This window comes from Camellia sinensis, chromosome 2 (assembly GCF_055761805.1).
Source record: "Camellia sinensis isolate YWXY chromosome 2, ASM5576180v1, whole genome shotgun sequence".
NCBI classification, from domain to species: Eukaryota; Viridiplantae; Streptophyta; class Magnoliopsida; order Ericales; family Theaceae; genus Camellia; species Camellia sinensis.
The window spans coordinates 52,568,955-52,583,379 of NC_138962.1; the positions used below are offsets into that span (position 1 = coordinate 52,568,955).

Below are 14,425 nucleotides of genomic sequence, written 5' to 3' on the forward strand. Positions count from 1 at the left end.
TGAGCCAACCAATTTGTTGACCATTCAGTCTTTTCTTTTGGTCCCATATCCAGTTAGTGTTGCTTGAGGACTCGTGTCCAGCTGGAGAGTTTGGTTGCTTGGAGCAATGCCTGGGTGTCTATTCACTGTATGCAACACAACACAACACAACACAAGACTAGTTTTCTTCTTGTAAATGATTACTTTGAATTCAGTTTGCTTAGATGACCGCACCAAGCAAGACTATTGGTGCTATATTTTTTAAATCCTCACCACCACATAGCATTATAAGGGCTTCATTGATTGTATTTTTTGTTGCCCATTTTCTATTTTTATTTTTATTTTAAAGAAAACTTGTTTTCCTAAACTGTTTTCAAAAATTAATTTTCTGAAACCCCTAAAACTTGTTTTTGCATGAAAATGAAAATGATATAAGAATTTTTTTGTTTCTAAATACAAAGAAAACAAAAATACAATCAAAGCTGGGTGCATATTCCGGGAGTATCTAATAATTTTTCTTAATTATTATGTATTGGTATGATATCTACCAGTAGGTGTGTTAAGATTTATAATATACAGTTGGCTCTTTGAATCTTCCGAGCCACACAATCTGTCACCCAAAAGCCATTCCTGAATTGATGGAAATTTTAGTAGTGTGTGTTCCTATGCAAGTGATGTGAGCCCAGCTGGTTTCCATCAAGACATTAATGTTGTATTTCGTTAGAAAATTTAGAAAGAGAAAGGAAAAATGTAGTTGAAATATGAATAAAATATATTTATATTTTACATAGTTTTGCACATTTTTTTTCTTTCTTTTTCCAAATTTCTTTTCAAATCTCTCAACTAAACAAACTAAACACGGTGTAAGTGCAAAAGCGCTTTCCGATTCTCCAGGTTACCATGGCTTGGGATTATGTTTGTGTTTGGTATAGTTTATGTTTATAATTTATTTATTTATTTTGAGAATTGGTGCCTGAATATTTATTTTGGCCTCGTTTGGGAAGTGACTATTTTAGTAGGCTATTTTAGTTTTTGGCTATTTTAGTAGGCTAAAATTTGTGTTTGGGTAGATGATTGGATTTTTTTGTGGTTGGATGTGATGTTTGTGAGAGAAAAAGTGAAATGATTATGGGTTTGATGTGATATTTTGTCTTATTAGCTATTTTAGCCTATTTTTGTCTTTTTGTGAATTTTAGCCTAAATTGGGCTATTTTTTTTCTTCCCAAACACCCCCATTAGCTTCTACTTATAATTTATGGGACTACAATGTAGTTTTAGAAAAAAATAATAATAATAATTTTATTATTCAAAAGTTGGGAGATGGGTGTTTTTCTAATTTGGTTTTGGAAAATGTCTCGTAGCTCAAATTTTGTGGCTCAAATGGCCAAAACGACGTCGTTTTGACCATTTTTATGTTGTTCTGTACTCAAAACGACGTCGTTTTGACCATTTGAGTCACTCATTTGAGTCACTTTTGAGTCACAAAATTTGAGGTACGTAGCATTGTCGTTTTGTTTTCTGATTATTATCTTTCAGCTTGAGAAAAGTTACGCCAAATATGTCCATAGTTGATGTACAGCTTTTACAACCGAAAGCTGTAGCCAATACCGTGTTGTAACTTGTTCATTTTTTTAATTCTCTTTATGTTTAGCCAGTTGTTTGTGAAATTCTTGAAGTTATTATCAGTGTGTTCAAACCAGGCTGGATTTAGAATTTGAGAAGAAATTTATAGAGCAAAAGTAATAAAGGGAAAAGTAGTGAAAATTTGTGTATATATTATTCACTTTTTCATTTCCATTTTATTTTCCTTCACATCCAAACATAGCCTTACTATTCAACATGTTTCTTTTGCAACTTGCTCCCCATAGCTTTTTTGTTTTCCCCCTCTTTTCCCTTTATTTACTTTTCCCTCTTCAAATTTCTTTATAAATAATCTTGTCCATTTATATAAATTATGTGTCTGGTTGTTGTATGATTGGTTTATGTGTTTTTAAACTTATTCATTGTTTAAAGCTATTTCTTATTCCTAATAAATAAATAAATAAAATAAGAAAAGTGTTATTTCTTAAGAGTGAAGAAAAGAAGGTAAAAAATCGATGCCACAAATAGAGAATCTATTTGCACTTTTATCCTTCAAGTTGTACTCCCTCCCTCTTCACCCCTAATCTGTGGGGGAGGTGGGATTTCATTTTTAGTTTTGGGTAAATTATGCTTTTACTCTCAAAATGTGATCATTTTGTCATTTGATTCTTTAATAGAAATATGATCCCGCTTTGGTTATTAAATTGTCACTTTGGGTTACATTTTATACACTTTTTTTTCTTTTTCTTTCTAAATCATATCCAAAGTTCATAAACTAAACATAATCTTAAGGACCAAAGTGGAAAAAGGTCTTACATTAGTGATAAAAACATAATTCACACTATTTTTGTCATAAAAGTTTACCAGTCGTTAAAATTTAATCCAAAGTGATTCACATTTTATGTATCTTTTTCCTTCTGTTTTTAAATTTCTAATCCATGAATTAAACACAACGTAAAGAAATAAATAATAATAATAATAATAATAATAATAATAAAAAATTATTTTTTTTTAAAAAAAATCACTTATCTAACCCCCAAGAAATGATCCAACTAAAAAATCACTTTTTTTAGACTAGGTTTGGGTATATGGACCAAGGTGGGAAAATTTATCTTCCGGGCGATGAAAGTGGGAAATTTAATTTTTGAATTTCCTAAATTATTCCTTGACAAGTGACGTGAGTTGGATAATTGGATAAAAGTGTGAACGCCAAATTAATTCAAGGGTCAGGAAAATATTTTCTTAAAAAAAAAAGAGACTAATGGAAAATGAGGATTTGTTTCTCTTTTTTTATTTTTTATTAATTGGATTAGGAAAATGAGAAGAAAATGAATATTTATTTGTGAAAAATATTTATTTTTTTGTTTAGTTATAAAAAAGAATATGTTGAGTAACTAAAAAACAAAATGTAAATAAGATGAATATTGCTGGAATGAGGATGTTAAGGTAAATATATAGCAAAACTAGAAAAAACAAAGTTAGGAATGAATATATTCGATAATGGATAGAATTAATATCGATAGAAGATAAGTTGAGAGAGAATAAATTGAGATTGTTTGGTCATATACAACGGAGACCAAAGAGACAATAATGAAGAGATGCGATAGAGTGACAGTAGATGAAAGTATTAGGGAAAGGGACAAATCTAGATTGACATGGGCTAGTGTAGTAAATAAAGATATGAATCTCTTTAGTTTGACTAACAAAATGACTTTGGATAGAATCGAGTGGAAAAAAAAATATTATGTAACCAATCTCATTTTATGGGATTTAAGATTTCGTTTGGTTTTATAAAAAAGAATATATACGTGTTTTTTTTTTTTTTTCTTTCCCAAACTCGAGCCAAACATAACCTAAAACACTTCACCCGTTAAAGTAGCTGGCATTCAAATTTAACAAAATCATGTAGTAAAACATTCGTCTAATTCAATCAATCCAACTCAATGAACAATCAAAGTTTTGTGTCCTAATCAGAACTGGATTCACCGCCATGGAAGGGAATATATGCAGGCATGTGCATATGAGCTTGCATTAAAGTCCATAACATGCACGGTTTTTCCATGGGTTGTTCTTATGGAACTGGACATTAAAAAAAAAAAAAAAAGAAGACATTTTGTGGTGTTAATATTGGCCCCAGATGTTGGTGGTTAGGGGTGGTGAGAATGCCCACAATCATAAAACAAACTGTGGAGAAGCTAAGAATGGTAGAGGTAAGGTCCACCACCACACCACCAACAAGGTTTCCTCCACAATCATTTTAAACATCCTTTTAGTGGGTGAAAAGTGACCACACCGCTAACCTTGTGGAAGTGTCTGATGCTAAGGACACATTAAAAAACAGCCCCATCTTATGATCAGGATGTATCTTCTCATTTCACTCCACCATGGGAGATGTATTGGGGATTAGCGCTTGACAATCTTCTTTATGTACATGACCGTAGAAGCTTTTCATTTGTTAAGAGTCATACAAGAAGAATACAAATGGGGGATTTATTGACCTCCCTCAAAATGGGTGAGCGATAACTTGATCATAACCCTATCAAGAGTATTCGCGACAAAGAACGAGTGACCCAAAAATTGTGAACAAGAGTCTCACCCTAACCCATGATGCCGTGTCCATCAAATCACTTTGGAGGAAGTTCCTCGTGTGAAACCTTTCTTGCGGTTATTACCTCGCCTCATTTTAACCATTACAAGCTAATGGAGCTTCTTTTGGGCCAAGCCCACAGGCTTAGATCAATGAGCTGAGATTCAAGTTTATTTTTTTGGGATTTTTTTTCCCTTTATATTTAATTTTTTTTGCCACGCGCACAAGCCAACAAGCGAGCAGGCAGCCTGGGCTTCAAACCCTAGCCCCAAGCTGTGTCTAAGCCTCATTTCAGTCAGGCTAGCCTGCTCACCTAGCGTACGAACTTGGGCCAAATAAAAATTCAAAGGGACGAACGGGCCTTCAAGTCCAATAATGACTCTTGATTACAACCATGATTTTCATAGCTAGTGCATTTCTTCTATTTGAAGTAATTATATGGCGGGAAACTGTATTAATCTAATTTAATTTTAAAAGCTTAAAAGAAAACTTGTTTTGTATGTTATTTTAATTTACTAATTGTCCTAGCTTAAGAATGAGGAGATGGCTAGGATCAGTGTTGCTTGCGCAGCAATCGAAGAATTCTTTTCTCTTTTCGCTCCGATCAGATGGCCAAATTTTATGATGAAGATAACTTTGAGGTAAAGGCAATTACAACTTACAACTAGCTGTTGCTTCAAGGTGTTGGATGACAATCTTTTCACATAAGGCAATTTCCTAATGGTGAATGGATCGGATTCGGATCGGATCTGTCAAAATTCAAATCCGATTCAATTAAGACAAACTCGAATCCGGTTCAAATCTATTTAACCCATATTCAATTATAGATCACCCAGATCCGAATCCGATGATTTCGAATATTTGATCCGGTCCATTTTATTGAACTACAATTTTATACAATTTGATTTTTTTTTTTTTCTATTCATTTTGTGCATTCTTCAATCAAATTGAGAATAATCAGATTGGATTATCAGATTAGATTTTTGTATATTCAATAATAAACAGAATAAACAAAATCGGATTATCGAATTACTGGATCAATTTTTTTGTAAATGGATTCGGATTTTTCAAAGCGGATTCATGTTGGAATCGGATTAAGTCCGGTCCATTGACAGCCCTACTTGAGGGCTATTTGCCAACTATTGAGTTTGGGATGCCTAGACCAATTATTGAGTTTTGAAAATATAAAGAATGGTATCAATTTGTTCATAAAAATAATTGGGTGCACACCAAAAAAATATGTAAACCGAGACCCAATCCTAGACAGGGTCCTACACACCCACTCCAGAAATTCAAATTCAGGATATGCGCAACTACCCACCCACGGACAAAGGACATAAAGACTCAAACCTAAGACCTCCCAATGAAATCTGGGTGACTCAACCCAGATTTGGCAGACAATTCGAAATCTAATTAAAATTTCAACATTTTTCTTCCTCTTCCAAGGTGGATTTTCACAGGTGCTGCAAAACCTAGGTGGATTTTCATTCTAGCAGTTGGAGCAACCAAAGCAAAGCATTAAAATCTATTACACTCCCATGATTAAACAAGTCACTTTGCAACAAAGGCTAGTTGATGGTTTTATATCGGCATCAGTTCATCAGGGCCTGTTTAATGGAGTATCATATAATTTAATGTAATATTTTATATATATTAGTCGAGGTTCAACAGTCTCCCCTACTCCCAGAAGCATCCGCGGGGAAACTGAACTGTAAAGTGAGATATATATTTTTTTTTTCTACAACACCTAACTATGCAAATCAAGGAACCTTCCACAAGATGTGGATGAAACCAACCACATCCATCTCCAGTTCTAACGAATTTACTTAAGAAGTGTCTTTGGCTGCACTCAGCTTTCTCTTTACAAATCAACACCACATCATCCTAAACTAACAGTTGCCCACCAAAAACGAACATCGGACCCATACCTTTCTTTTTCTTTCTATCTTTCTTTTTGTATAAGAAGCCTTCCAGCTCCGCTTCAGAGACAGGCGAGAGAAAACCAGTTTCTTCCATCTTTATTGTCAACCCATAAATTAAGGAACATCTACCCGTCACATGGAATTCACTCTTCGAAGAGCTCGTGGTGGTCTTCGCTTCTCCACAACAGGAATCAAGTTCTCCATGAGCTTCAAGTGATATACAAAAACCAAAATAGGAGGTTAGACTAAGCGAAAGAAAAGGTTCATTTGGACATGTAGCAGAAGGCAGACTACTAAGGGAATGCATTGCACATCAAAGATTACTAATATGTATGAAAGGTATCAGATCCTATAATATTTGTACTTTGGTGAGAAAAAATTTCAGTGACAGCTACAGTTTTCCATGGGCAGTTCTATCCGAGCATGGAAGGGGTTTTGCATTCAAGAGCAACATAATGGGCACACTAATCATAAGTTGAAACATCATCAAGAACATAAAACTAAATCTTCACAAGCTAATGTTAAAAAGATGCTCCTTTGAGTAAGCAAAACAGCTAAAAAGCACTACTTGTCTCAACTTTTTTTTGCAATTGCACTGACTAAAAAACAAACAATAAGAGAGTGTGACCACACAATTCAATGCACTCCCATCAATCCACTTTGAGCACACGAGTACAATTTCACATGACATCTAGGTAACTTCTATCTTTCTTTTTTTCAGTATGTACCTGGTAACTTATATCTTACCACATAAATTAGTATAAATGCAAAAATTAGACAAATTTCGTCACTATGGAAATCTTATCAACAACCGTGAACATGTCCACTTCACTACTGACAGCTGGCTCAGCTCTACTCTCAAATGTGGTCCCTAATGGGAAATGGATAAATTAAAGTGAGGCGCTAGTTGCATTCCAAAATAGTACCCTGGCACTCCGCAATAAAAGAAAATTACAATATTACCCTTGTGCCTCCCTTTTGTGTCCTCAGTTCTGCATATTCTCTCTCTCTCTCTCTCTCTCTGTGGAATTCCTCTACCAGCGTCACATTGTTTCTCTCCTCCTTTGATCCCTTTCCATGGCTTCCTATCAAGTACACAAAAAGATATCTTTTTGTGTCACTTAAATTTAAATCTTTTATTTTCTCCTTCAACTGATTTATAGATCTTTGAACGCTTACACTTGAATGATGAAATTTCTAAAAATTATGGATGCATTCAAGACAAAACTACACCATTTGCACAAAGATTCAGTAGAAGAGTTTTTTTTTTTCACAAAAAAAAAAAAAAAGGTTTAGATTGGATTGAGGAGGATTATTAAACAAGAACAAACTTATTTTTTCCTTTTCTTTTTGTTTTCAAATATATTTGTATGCAAGTGATTGATTTAATAAGAACAATACATCTATTTTCACATCCTTCTGAAGGTTTTAAAAGGGTCTGATTTGGTTGAAGAATCATTTATATGACCTCATTTTCTGGAAGAAACTGATAAGGTATAAAAAAAATAAAAATAAATGAGAAGGTGTCACTTTGAAAGGCCCAAATTGAATTTAACGAGCCTGATAACAGGTTTTGGGAGACAAAACTACCCACTAGTGTGAAATTTTATGTACAACTTAATTACTTGAACTGCAGTTGCTATTAATTAAACTTGCAGGTGAGGCAGTGGAGAAGAGAGAGAAAAGAGGAGAGAGGAGAGAGGAGAGCAAAAGTTCCAAGGAGAGGATGGCAAGATAAAATAGCATCAAAGTAACACAGATGGAGGATGTGCACAGGAAGAATAACTGAAATGAGTGACCATAGGCATTCTTGTCATCCCTTTATCTGTATATAGGGGTGGAGTCTGAAAGTGCAATTTTGGAGCGCAAATAGCGCCTCCCTAAATCAAATCCGATCAAAGGATTTTTCACCAGCTAAACGGGAGCTTGTACTCTTGGCAACAATTGTACGTGTGTATTGGTGCGTGTGTATTGGTGAACTTAGACAGTTACTAATGCTCTGAGGCAAGAGAACAAAGCAAGAGAGATAGAGAGCTCTTTGAGCCCCATGAAAATTGTTATGTACATATCCAGGTTTGCACCTTTTAAACAAGCCAGGTAATAGATCGTGCGTGTTCATGTTGCAGCCTATGAAGCACAGAAACTTCAACTTAGTTGTTCTAGCTGTGTCCAACATGTTGAATACGGACACGCCACATGGCATGTCCCCTTCTTTTACTTTTTTCTACCTGGAGACTTTAGGGACATGTCGACTGCTTCTAAACACACCCCAAGACGAAGTTATCTTGCCATGAGCTATAGAAAAAAGTCTCAGAAACTCATAATCATCACCATGTAAACATGTTGCATAAGTTAATAATCATCACCATATAGTATTCTCTCATACTCTTTAAACAATACAAATAAGTAGCATTCTCTCCTTTAATTTCTGAAGTAGTGTTTGATTGTTGAAATTGTTGCAAATTTTTACTGTTCTTTTTTTTATTTTTTATTTTTTTATTTTTTTTTTAAACTTGTAACGGTTATAGAAAAACTCGTCTTCTTCTACTTATGCTAGTAGCACACCCATAATTTTTTTGTGTTGATGAAGGCAACTATTCTAATGTAATGGTTTATGATTGATAAAATCATATTTTCTATATTAAATAATTTTAAATTGTAGATTGAGTATTTTTTTCATGTTAAATTAGTATTAATTTTATTATTATTTATAGTTGTTTTTTGATGTAATATTCATATACAAAGCAAATAAAAATATATATTTTTAATATGTATCCCCACAGCGTCCATATCTTGATTTCTTGGAATTCGCCTTGCCCCATGTCTGTATATATGCTTCTTAGGTTGCAGCAATGCTTTTAACTTCAGAATGGTCCAAGCTCAAGTAAGATTAATTGCACAATATACTCTAAAACCACAAGAATGCATCCATATATCAGACATTGCTTAAACTCAGGCTTTATCATGTAAAAGCCAATTTATGAAAATCATTATAAATCAAGGAAAACAGAAAAGCCAATCATGTCCCCAATATTTGCCTGTGACAGTTCAATCAATTGGTTTTTCAGACTCTAAGCAGGAAGAATAGTACCTCACACCCAACCCAGAAGTGTAATTGTCCTAACACTGTGCCTAATAATTGAACACTGTCTACTTGGCTATGGAGCACCAATGTTTCAGGCTACTGCTCTTTGTATATCATGTAGAACAATATGAGCTATGCAAATGATGCATCATGCAGCTTAGTTAGGATAGAAAGGCAGAGAAACCAAACTTGAAAATACTAACATCAACAGCAAAGTGAAAAATCTTGATTTCAAACAATAGCATTTCTCACAAGGGAATGCTATTTCATTATTTGAAATCCGTCCAACCTTAGCAATTGTATTTACATTAAGGTAATGGTTAGTTCACTGGAATGAAGTAGAATGGAATGGTCATTCCATCAAAATATCCATATCCAATGTTTGGTTGACTAAACAAAATAATGAAAAATATATTGCAAATGGAATCCTCGTTCATCATTGCAAGGGAATTATCATTCCATGAGATAACCTGAGGAATGATCATTCCATTCCATTTCAACTCATTCCAATAAACCAAATAGAGCACAACTTCTACAAGGAGACAGGTGAGGACAAGGCAATATTTATGTACCATTTTTTTCACACACGTACATAAAGTGCATGTATGGTTCCCATTTCTTGATAAGTAAAGCATCATTCAGAAAGAGCAAACAATGCCCATGGGGCCTCAGCTGTGTGTGAAGCAAAACAAAATGTATAGCCTAGACAATTCTCTATAAACCATAGTGCCAAGAATACAAAGATGAATCTGTAGTAGGTTGATCCTTTCCGTGACTTAGTCATACAATAAGCTCAAAAATATACATTGCACTTGATGCATGAGGGCCTAAATGCCCTCAAAAGACCAATGATTCCTCTCTCCCAACAAACACCACATCAAACATAAAGGAGCAGTCACCAAAATCTTCTTCTCCGTCTCATCTTTACACCCTCCCCAACAATAAAATAGATCCGCCACTATTCTAGGGAATATTGAGGAGATAGTGAACAATAACAATAACAATAACAATAACAAACCCCTCATCTCCCTTACTTCTCAACACTAAATAAGAAGGTAATCCGTAGATTCACCTCAACTTTTTGCACATGCAACACCAATAGGACAGGATTCTCCTCTATTAATCAAATGACCAATGGCAAGTATCCTTCAGTGAGCTACCCCTCAACCCAAAAGAACCAAATCAAACTAAAGCTAGTATCCTAATTAGGTGGGGTTTGCTACATGAATCCTATTTTGCCATTTTGCTTTGTCAAACGCTATATGCTCTATTAAATTAAATAAATTCATATATTTTTTTACTACCACATCCCATGTTAGTTTATGTCTTACTCTTTCCTTGGCATTTTCATTTACAGTGATCATCTCATTCTTCTTAACCGTTGCATCTACCAGTTTTTGTTGTGCCTAATGAAACCATTTTAGTATATTCTCTCTCAACTTATCTTCACTGCATATAAGATTAATGTGAACTATAACTAGCAGTAAATAATTTAAACATAAAATTATTATACTTTGTCGATAAAATACAACATTTATGTAATAAGTACGATCTCCCCTTAGCCTCACCCTCAGCATTATTGTTGGATATGCCACTGCACTCAACCACTTTCTCGTGCCTTCCATTAAGCTCATGCCATATGATGTGGTGACCTCAAATATTTAATAATGCTGAACAAAAATAAAGAGGGATTATTGGTATACCTCTAGTGCTAAATAATCCTGCAAAAGATTGCCTTGCTTGATTACAAGCCTCCACTCCAACAGGCAATACCAACCAGTCCAAGTAGAGACTACAAGAACCTCTTTGAAATTCCACACTCTAAATTCTAGGGCTCTCAAATGGTGGTGGCCTTAAGAGTGAAAGACAAAGGAAGAGGAGCATCACGTATAAGAGGGAACTCACACACTTATTATGTACCGAACTCTTGTACCCACAAGTATACACAAGCGGGAGAAGTGAAGAGGAGATATTTATAAATACCACTTCCATTCTTGATGAAGTCAGAAAAGGACAATACCATGCAAGGGAATAGTAGCCAACTAGACAATCTAGGTAGCGACAATAGCAAGAGACAAGACCATCATGTCAAAGGTGATGAAAGTGTGTACTACACAACATTCCAAAGAAATGGTACAATGATGGGTAGCCATCCTACCCACATGGGTGATGACATACTTCTAACAAACAAAAAACTGCTTGCCATGTTTCACATGCAAATCTCCATTACCTAGCAAATCTTGGTTACACATATCAAGCCTTCAAATGAACAACCCCACTTCAGTTACAGGTAAACAAACCATCTCCAATCTGTTAAATAAATTTGACCTCTCTGCCCCCATCACTTCCTCAAAAAAATCCAATTGAACCTTCTCCAACTTGTGCACTACCAAAGCTAGAACAGTCAACAATAACTGAAATTAAGTTAGAAGGCTTGATAAAGTACTCTTTGTGAGAGTACGTCAGCTTAGCTTTGGCTAAATACAGAGCCTGCACCCTACCAGACTGGAATTTCTCCAAGATTAACCAATTGATTTTTCAGCCTAAAATGGCAAATTTATAACCTGAAATTGCTGATTCCCTATAACATCTAGCAAAACTCCAAAATCTCTTCATAGTTTTAGTGTTCACATAATCATTTTCCATAAATTTCAAGCGACCAAGGACCTCTAAAATTTGGTCAATTTCAAACCCCTTCCATCTAGACAGTATAGGATCATTTTTCCACATATAAGAATGACAACCTTTCTTTTACTAAAACCACCATTTTATATGATGCAACTAGGAGGGTGTTTGTTTGCACTTGTCCACCATCAAGTGAATTTCTAACAAGAAGACTGAAGCAGAGAAGCACAAATTGAACCACATATTGGTAAAACATACCTGTTTAAACCTTTCCTTAGACTGCTCAGCCTGCAAATAAAAAATTCCCCTTTAAAAAATCAGAACAAAGTATTATAAAGCAAAAACAAATATGATTCTTTTCAGGAAATCAACAATGGAATTTCCAGTCTCCAATGTGATCTTCTCAGTATAGTATGCAGTTAGCTGAAAAATTTAAGAATCACAACATAAACTAAACAGCGAGAGCAGAAGAAAATGAAAACTAATTACTGAAGTTCAGTTTCCAGGCTCTGAAGAATACAAAGAGCAGAAACATAAAACAAAAGCCACATATACCCAGAATTCATTGGATGAACTTCCTTGTAAGCCAATCTATTAAATAATAAATCAAAATTAAAATGATGAAAATTTTATGGTCCAAAAGCATATGAACAAAAAGCATGAAATACAGAGTTCAAGGATTATTTTCCTTGCATCATAAATTGCAATTTTGGTAGTCTAGATTCAGGCAGTTAGACTGAAAATTAGATAAATAGAAGGCTTATCAGACAATTCATATGCAAGTTATAAATCTTGACGTCATAAATCATAGTTTTACTCCAAAAGCCCCATCATAAAGAAACTTTTCTTGAAGTAAGCCATCAAATCATGCACAAACAAAGGTGAATTATGCCCAAAACAATACCTCTTCTCTCAAAAGCCTGGAGTTCTCCTCCTCCAACTGAGTCACCAACGATTCCAGCTCAACAGTGTAAGCCTAAAATTGCAAAGTTAACCAACATGCATCCATTAAATTATAACCCCAACAACTAAAAATTGAATGAGATTGAACCAAATTTCATAAAATCACCTGCTTTCGCTCCCTGGACCTCGCCGCGGACTCTCTGTTCTTAATCATCCGCCTCTGTTTCTGCTGCGTCGCCTTATCCATGGGCGGCTCCTCCACCGTCCTCCTCTTCCCTCTTCCACCTCCTCCACCGTTTCCTCCGCCGGCAACAGCCACCATCCTCCCATCAATTCCGTTCCCAAACCCTACCGAATCAACGCCGTAACCCCCTGTTTCGTTCTGCAGCGGCGGAGGAGCCTGAAATTGAGCAGCATTCATCATCGAATCAGCACCAAACCCCGCCGGAGCCTGCGAAATCACCGGAATTCTCACATCCTCTTCACTCACAGCACCGGCCTTAGTTAGAAAATCTTCGAGAGTCATCTCCGGCTCCCGATTCGCTCCTCCTCCTCCACTGCCTTCAACGATCTCCTTCCAAACTTCATCGACAGTCTTGTTCCCAACAGTCTTGGGCAAAGTCAAGCTGGCTTGCCGGGAGAGAGAGGCAGTATCGCCGCCGTTGACGGCGGAGGAGGGAAAAGCGTCGGAGTCGCCGTAGATGTTCTTGAGGAGTTCGTCCATGTTCATGGAACCAAAGCTCTTGCTCTGATCGCACTGGAGGTCAGCGACTGTGAGGGAATGTATAGAGGACTGGCGTGGCAGATCCGGATTCGTCGGTGATGTAGACGCCATCACCTTCGACGACGCCATACCCCCGAATTCCTAGGGCTTGTCGATATATATATATATTTTTTTTTTGGGGGGGGGGGGGGGGTCAATTGATCTCTCTCTCTCTCTCTCTCGCTCTCTGTGTGTATATCTCTGTGTGTCTCTGAATTCTAGGGTTTGAAGTGAGGATCGGAACAAACTGTGCACAAATCTTGAAGAAGCTCGCAGTGTGAGAACGTGAGTCTCGCGAACAGTTTGAATGTGTATGTGCATATAGATACATAGATATAGTGAGAGAGAGGAAAGCAGTTGAGAGAGATAGAGAGGAGAGAGAGTATGTGTGTATTTGTTTTACCCATTCGCGGAGTAGATAAGAGACGTGAGAACTCGCTGCCTGGGACGAACATCTCTACAAATTCGAGGGTATATATGTCATTTCAGTACTGACTTGGGGCTAGAGTGTTTTGATTGGATTCTGGTATTCACTTATAGGCAAATGATTTGGGTTGTGCCCCCCAATGAGAGTATCTTAGTATTTTTATGTTTAAAATGTCTTAAAAAGTATTAAAAATAAAATAAAAAAAGATTTGAATTTGACAACAAATTAAATTTTAATTTTAAATTTTTTTAAAATTTTAAAATAATATTAATTCTAATGTGTTATTTATAACTAATGGAATAGAATCCATTTAAGGATTTATTTGAAAAGTAGGTTGACTTTTTAATTTTTTAATTTTTTTTTATTATTTTAGTTTGTGACTAAAAAAAATTTGATTTGAGAAAGATTTTTGATTTTTTTAGCTTTTTTAACTTTTTTGTGAGAGTAAGAATATAATGATTATGGATTGAATGTGATATTTTGTTTTATTAAGAAAAAATCACTCATAAGTCCCATATTGGAAAATGTTACTCTATCTAGTCCTGAGTGTTTT

General features: G+C 35.4%; 1 protein-coding gene across 1 annotated transcript; it reads right to left on the reverse strand.

Moving 5' to 3' along the window:
* Positions 1-5,774: 5,774 nt before the first annotated feature.
* LOC114279963 (bZIP transcription factor 12) lies at positions 5,775-14,001 on the reverse strand. Its single transcript, XM_028222265.2, has 4 exons — positions 12,849-14,001; positions 12,684-12,755; positions 12,038-12,067; positions 5,775-6,276 (listed from the first exon to the last, which is right to left on the reverse strand). Exons 1-4 carry the CDS (start codon positions 13,533-13,535, stop codon positions 6,202-6,204), a joined length of 864 nt encoding a protein of 287 aa, XP_028078066.2. The 5' UTR covers positions 13,536-14,001; the 3' UTR covers positions 5,775-6,201.
* Positions 14,002-14,425: the final 424 nt, after the last annotated feature.

Bases quoted from the DNA above. Each gene is read 5' to 3' on its own strand.
- LOC114279963 (XM_028222265.2), bottom strand. From the start codon at position 13,535: ATGGCGTCGTCGAAGGTGATGGCGTCTACATCACCGACGAATCCGGAT. The intron at 12,756-12,848 runs GTGATTTTATGA...TTGCAATTTTAG, and splicing joins GGTCCAGGGAGCGAAAGCAG to GCTTACACTGTTGAGCTGGA. The intron at 12,068-12,683 runs GTATTGTTTTGG...TTTTATTTGCAG, and splicing joins CCAGGCTTTTGAGAGAAGAG to GCTGAGCAGTCTAAGGAAAG.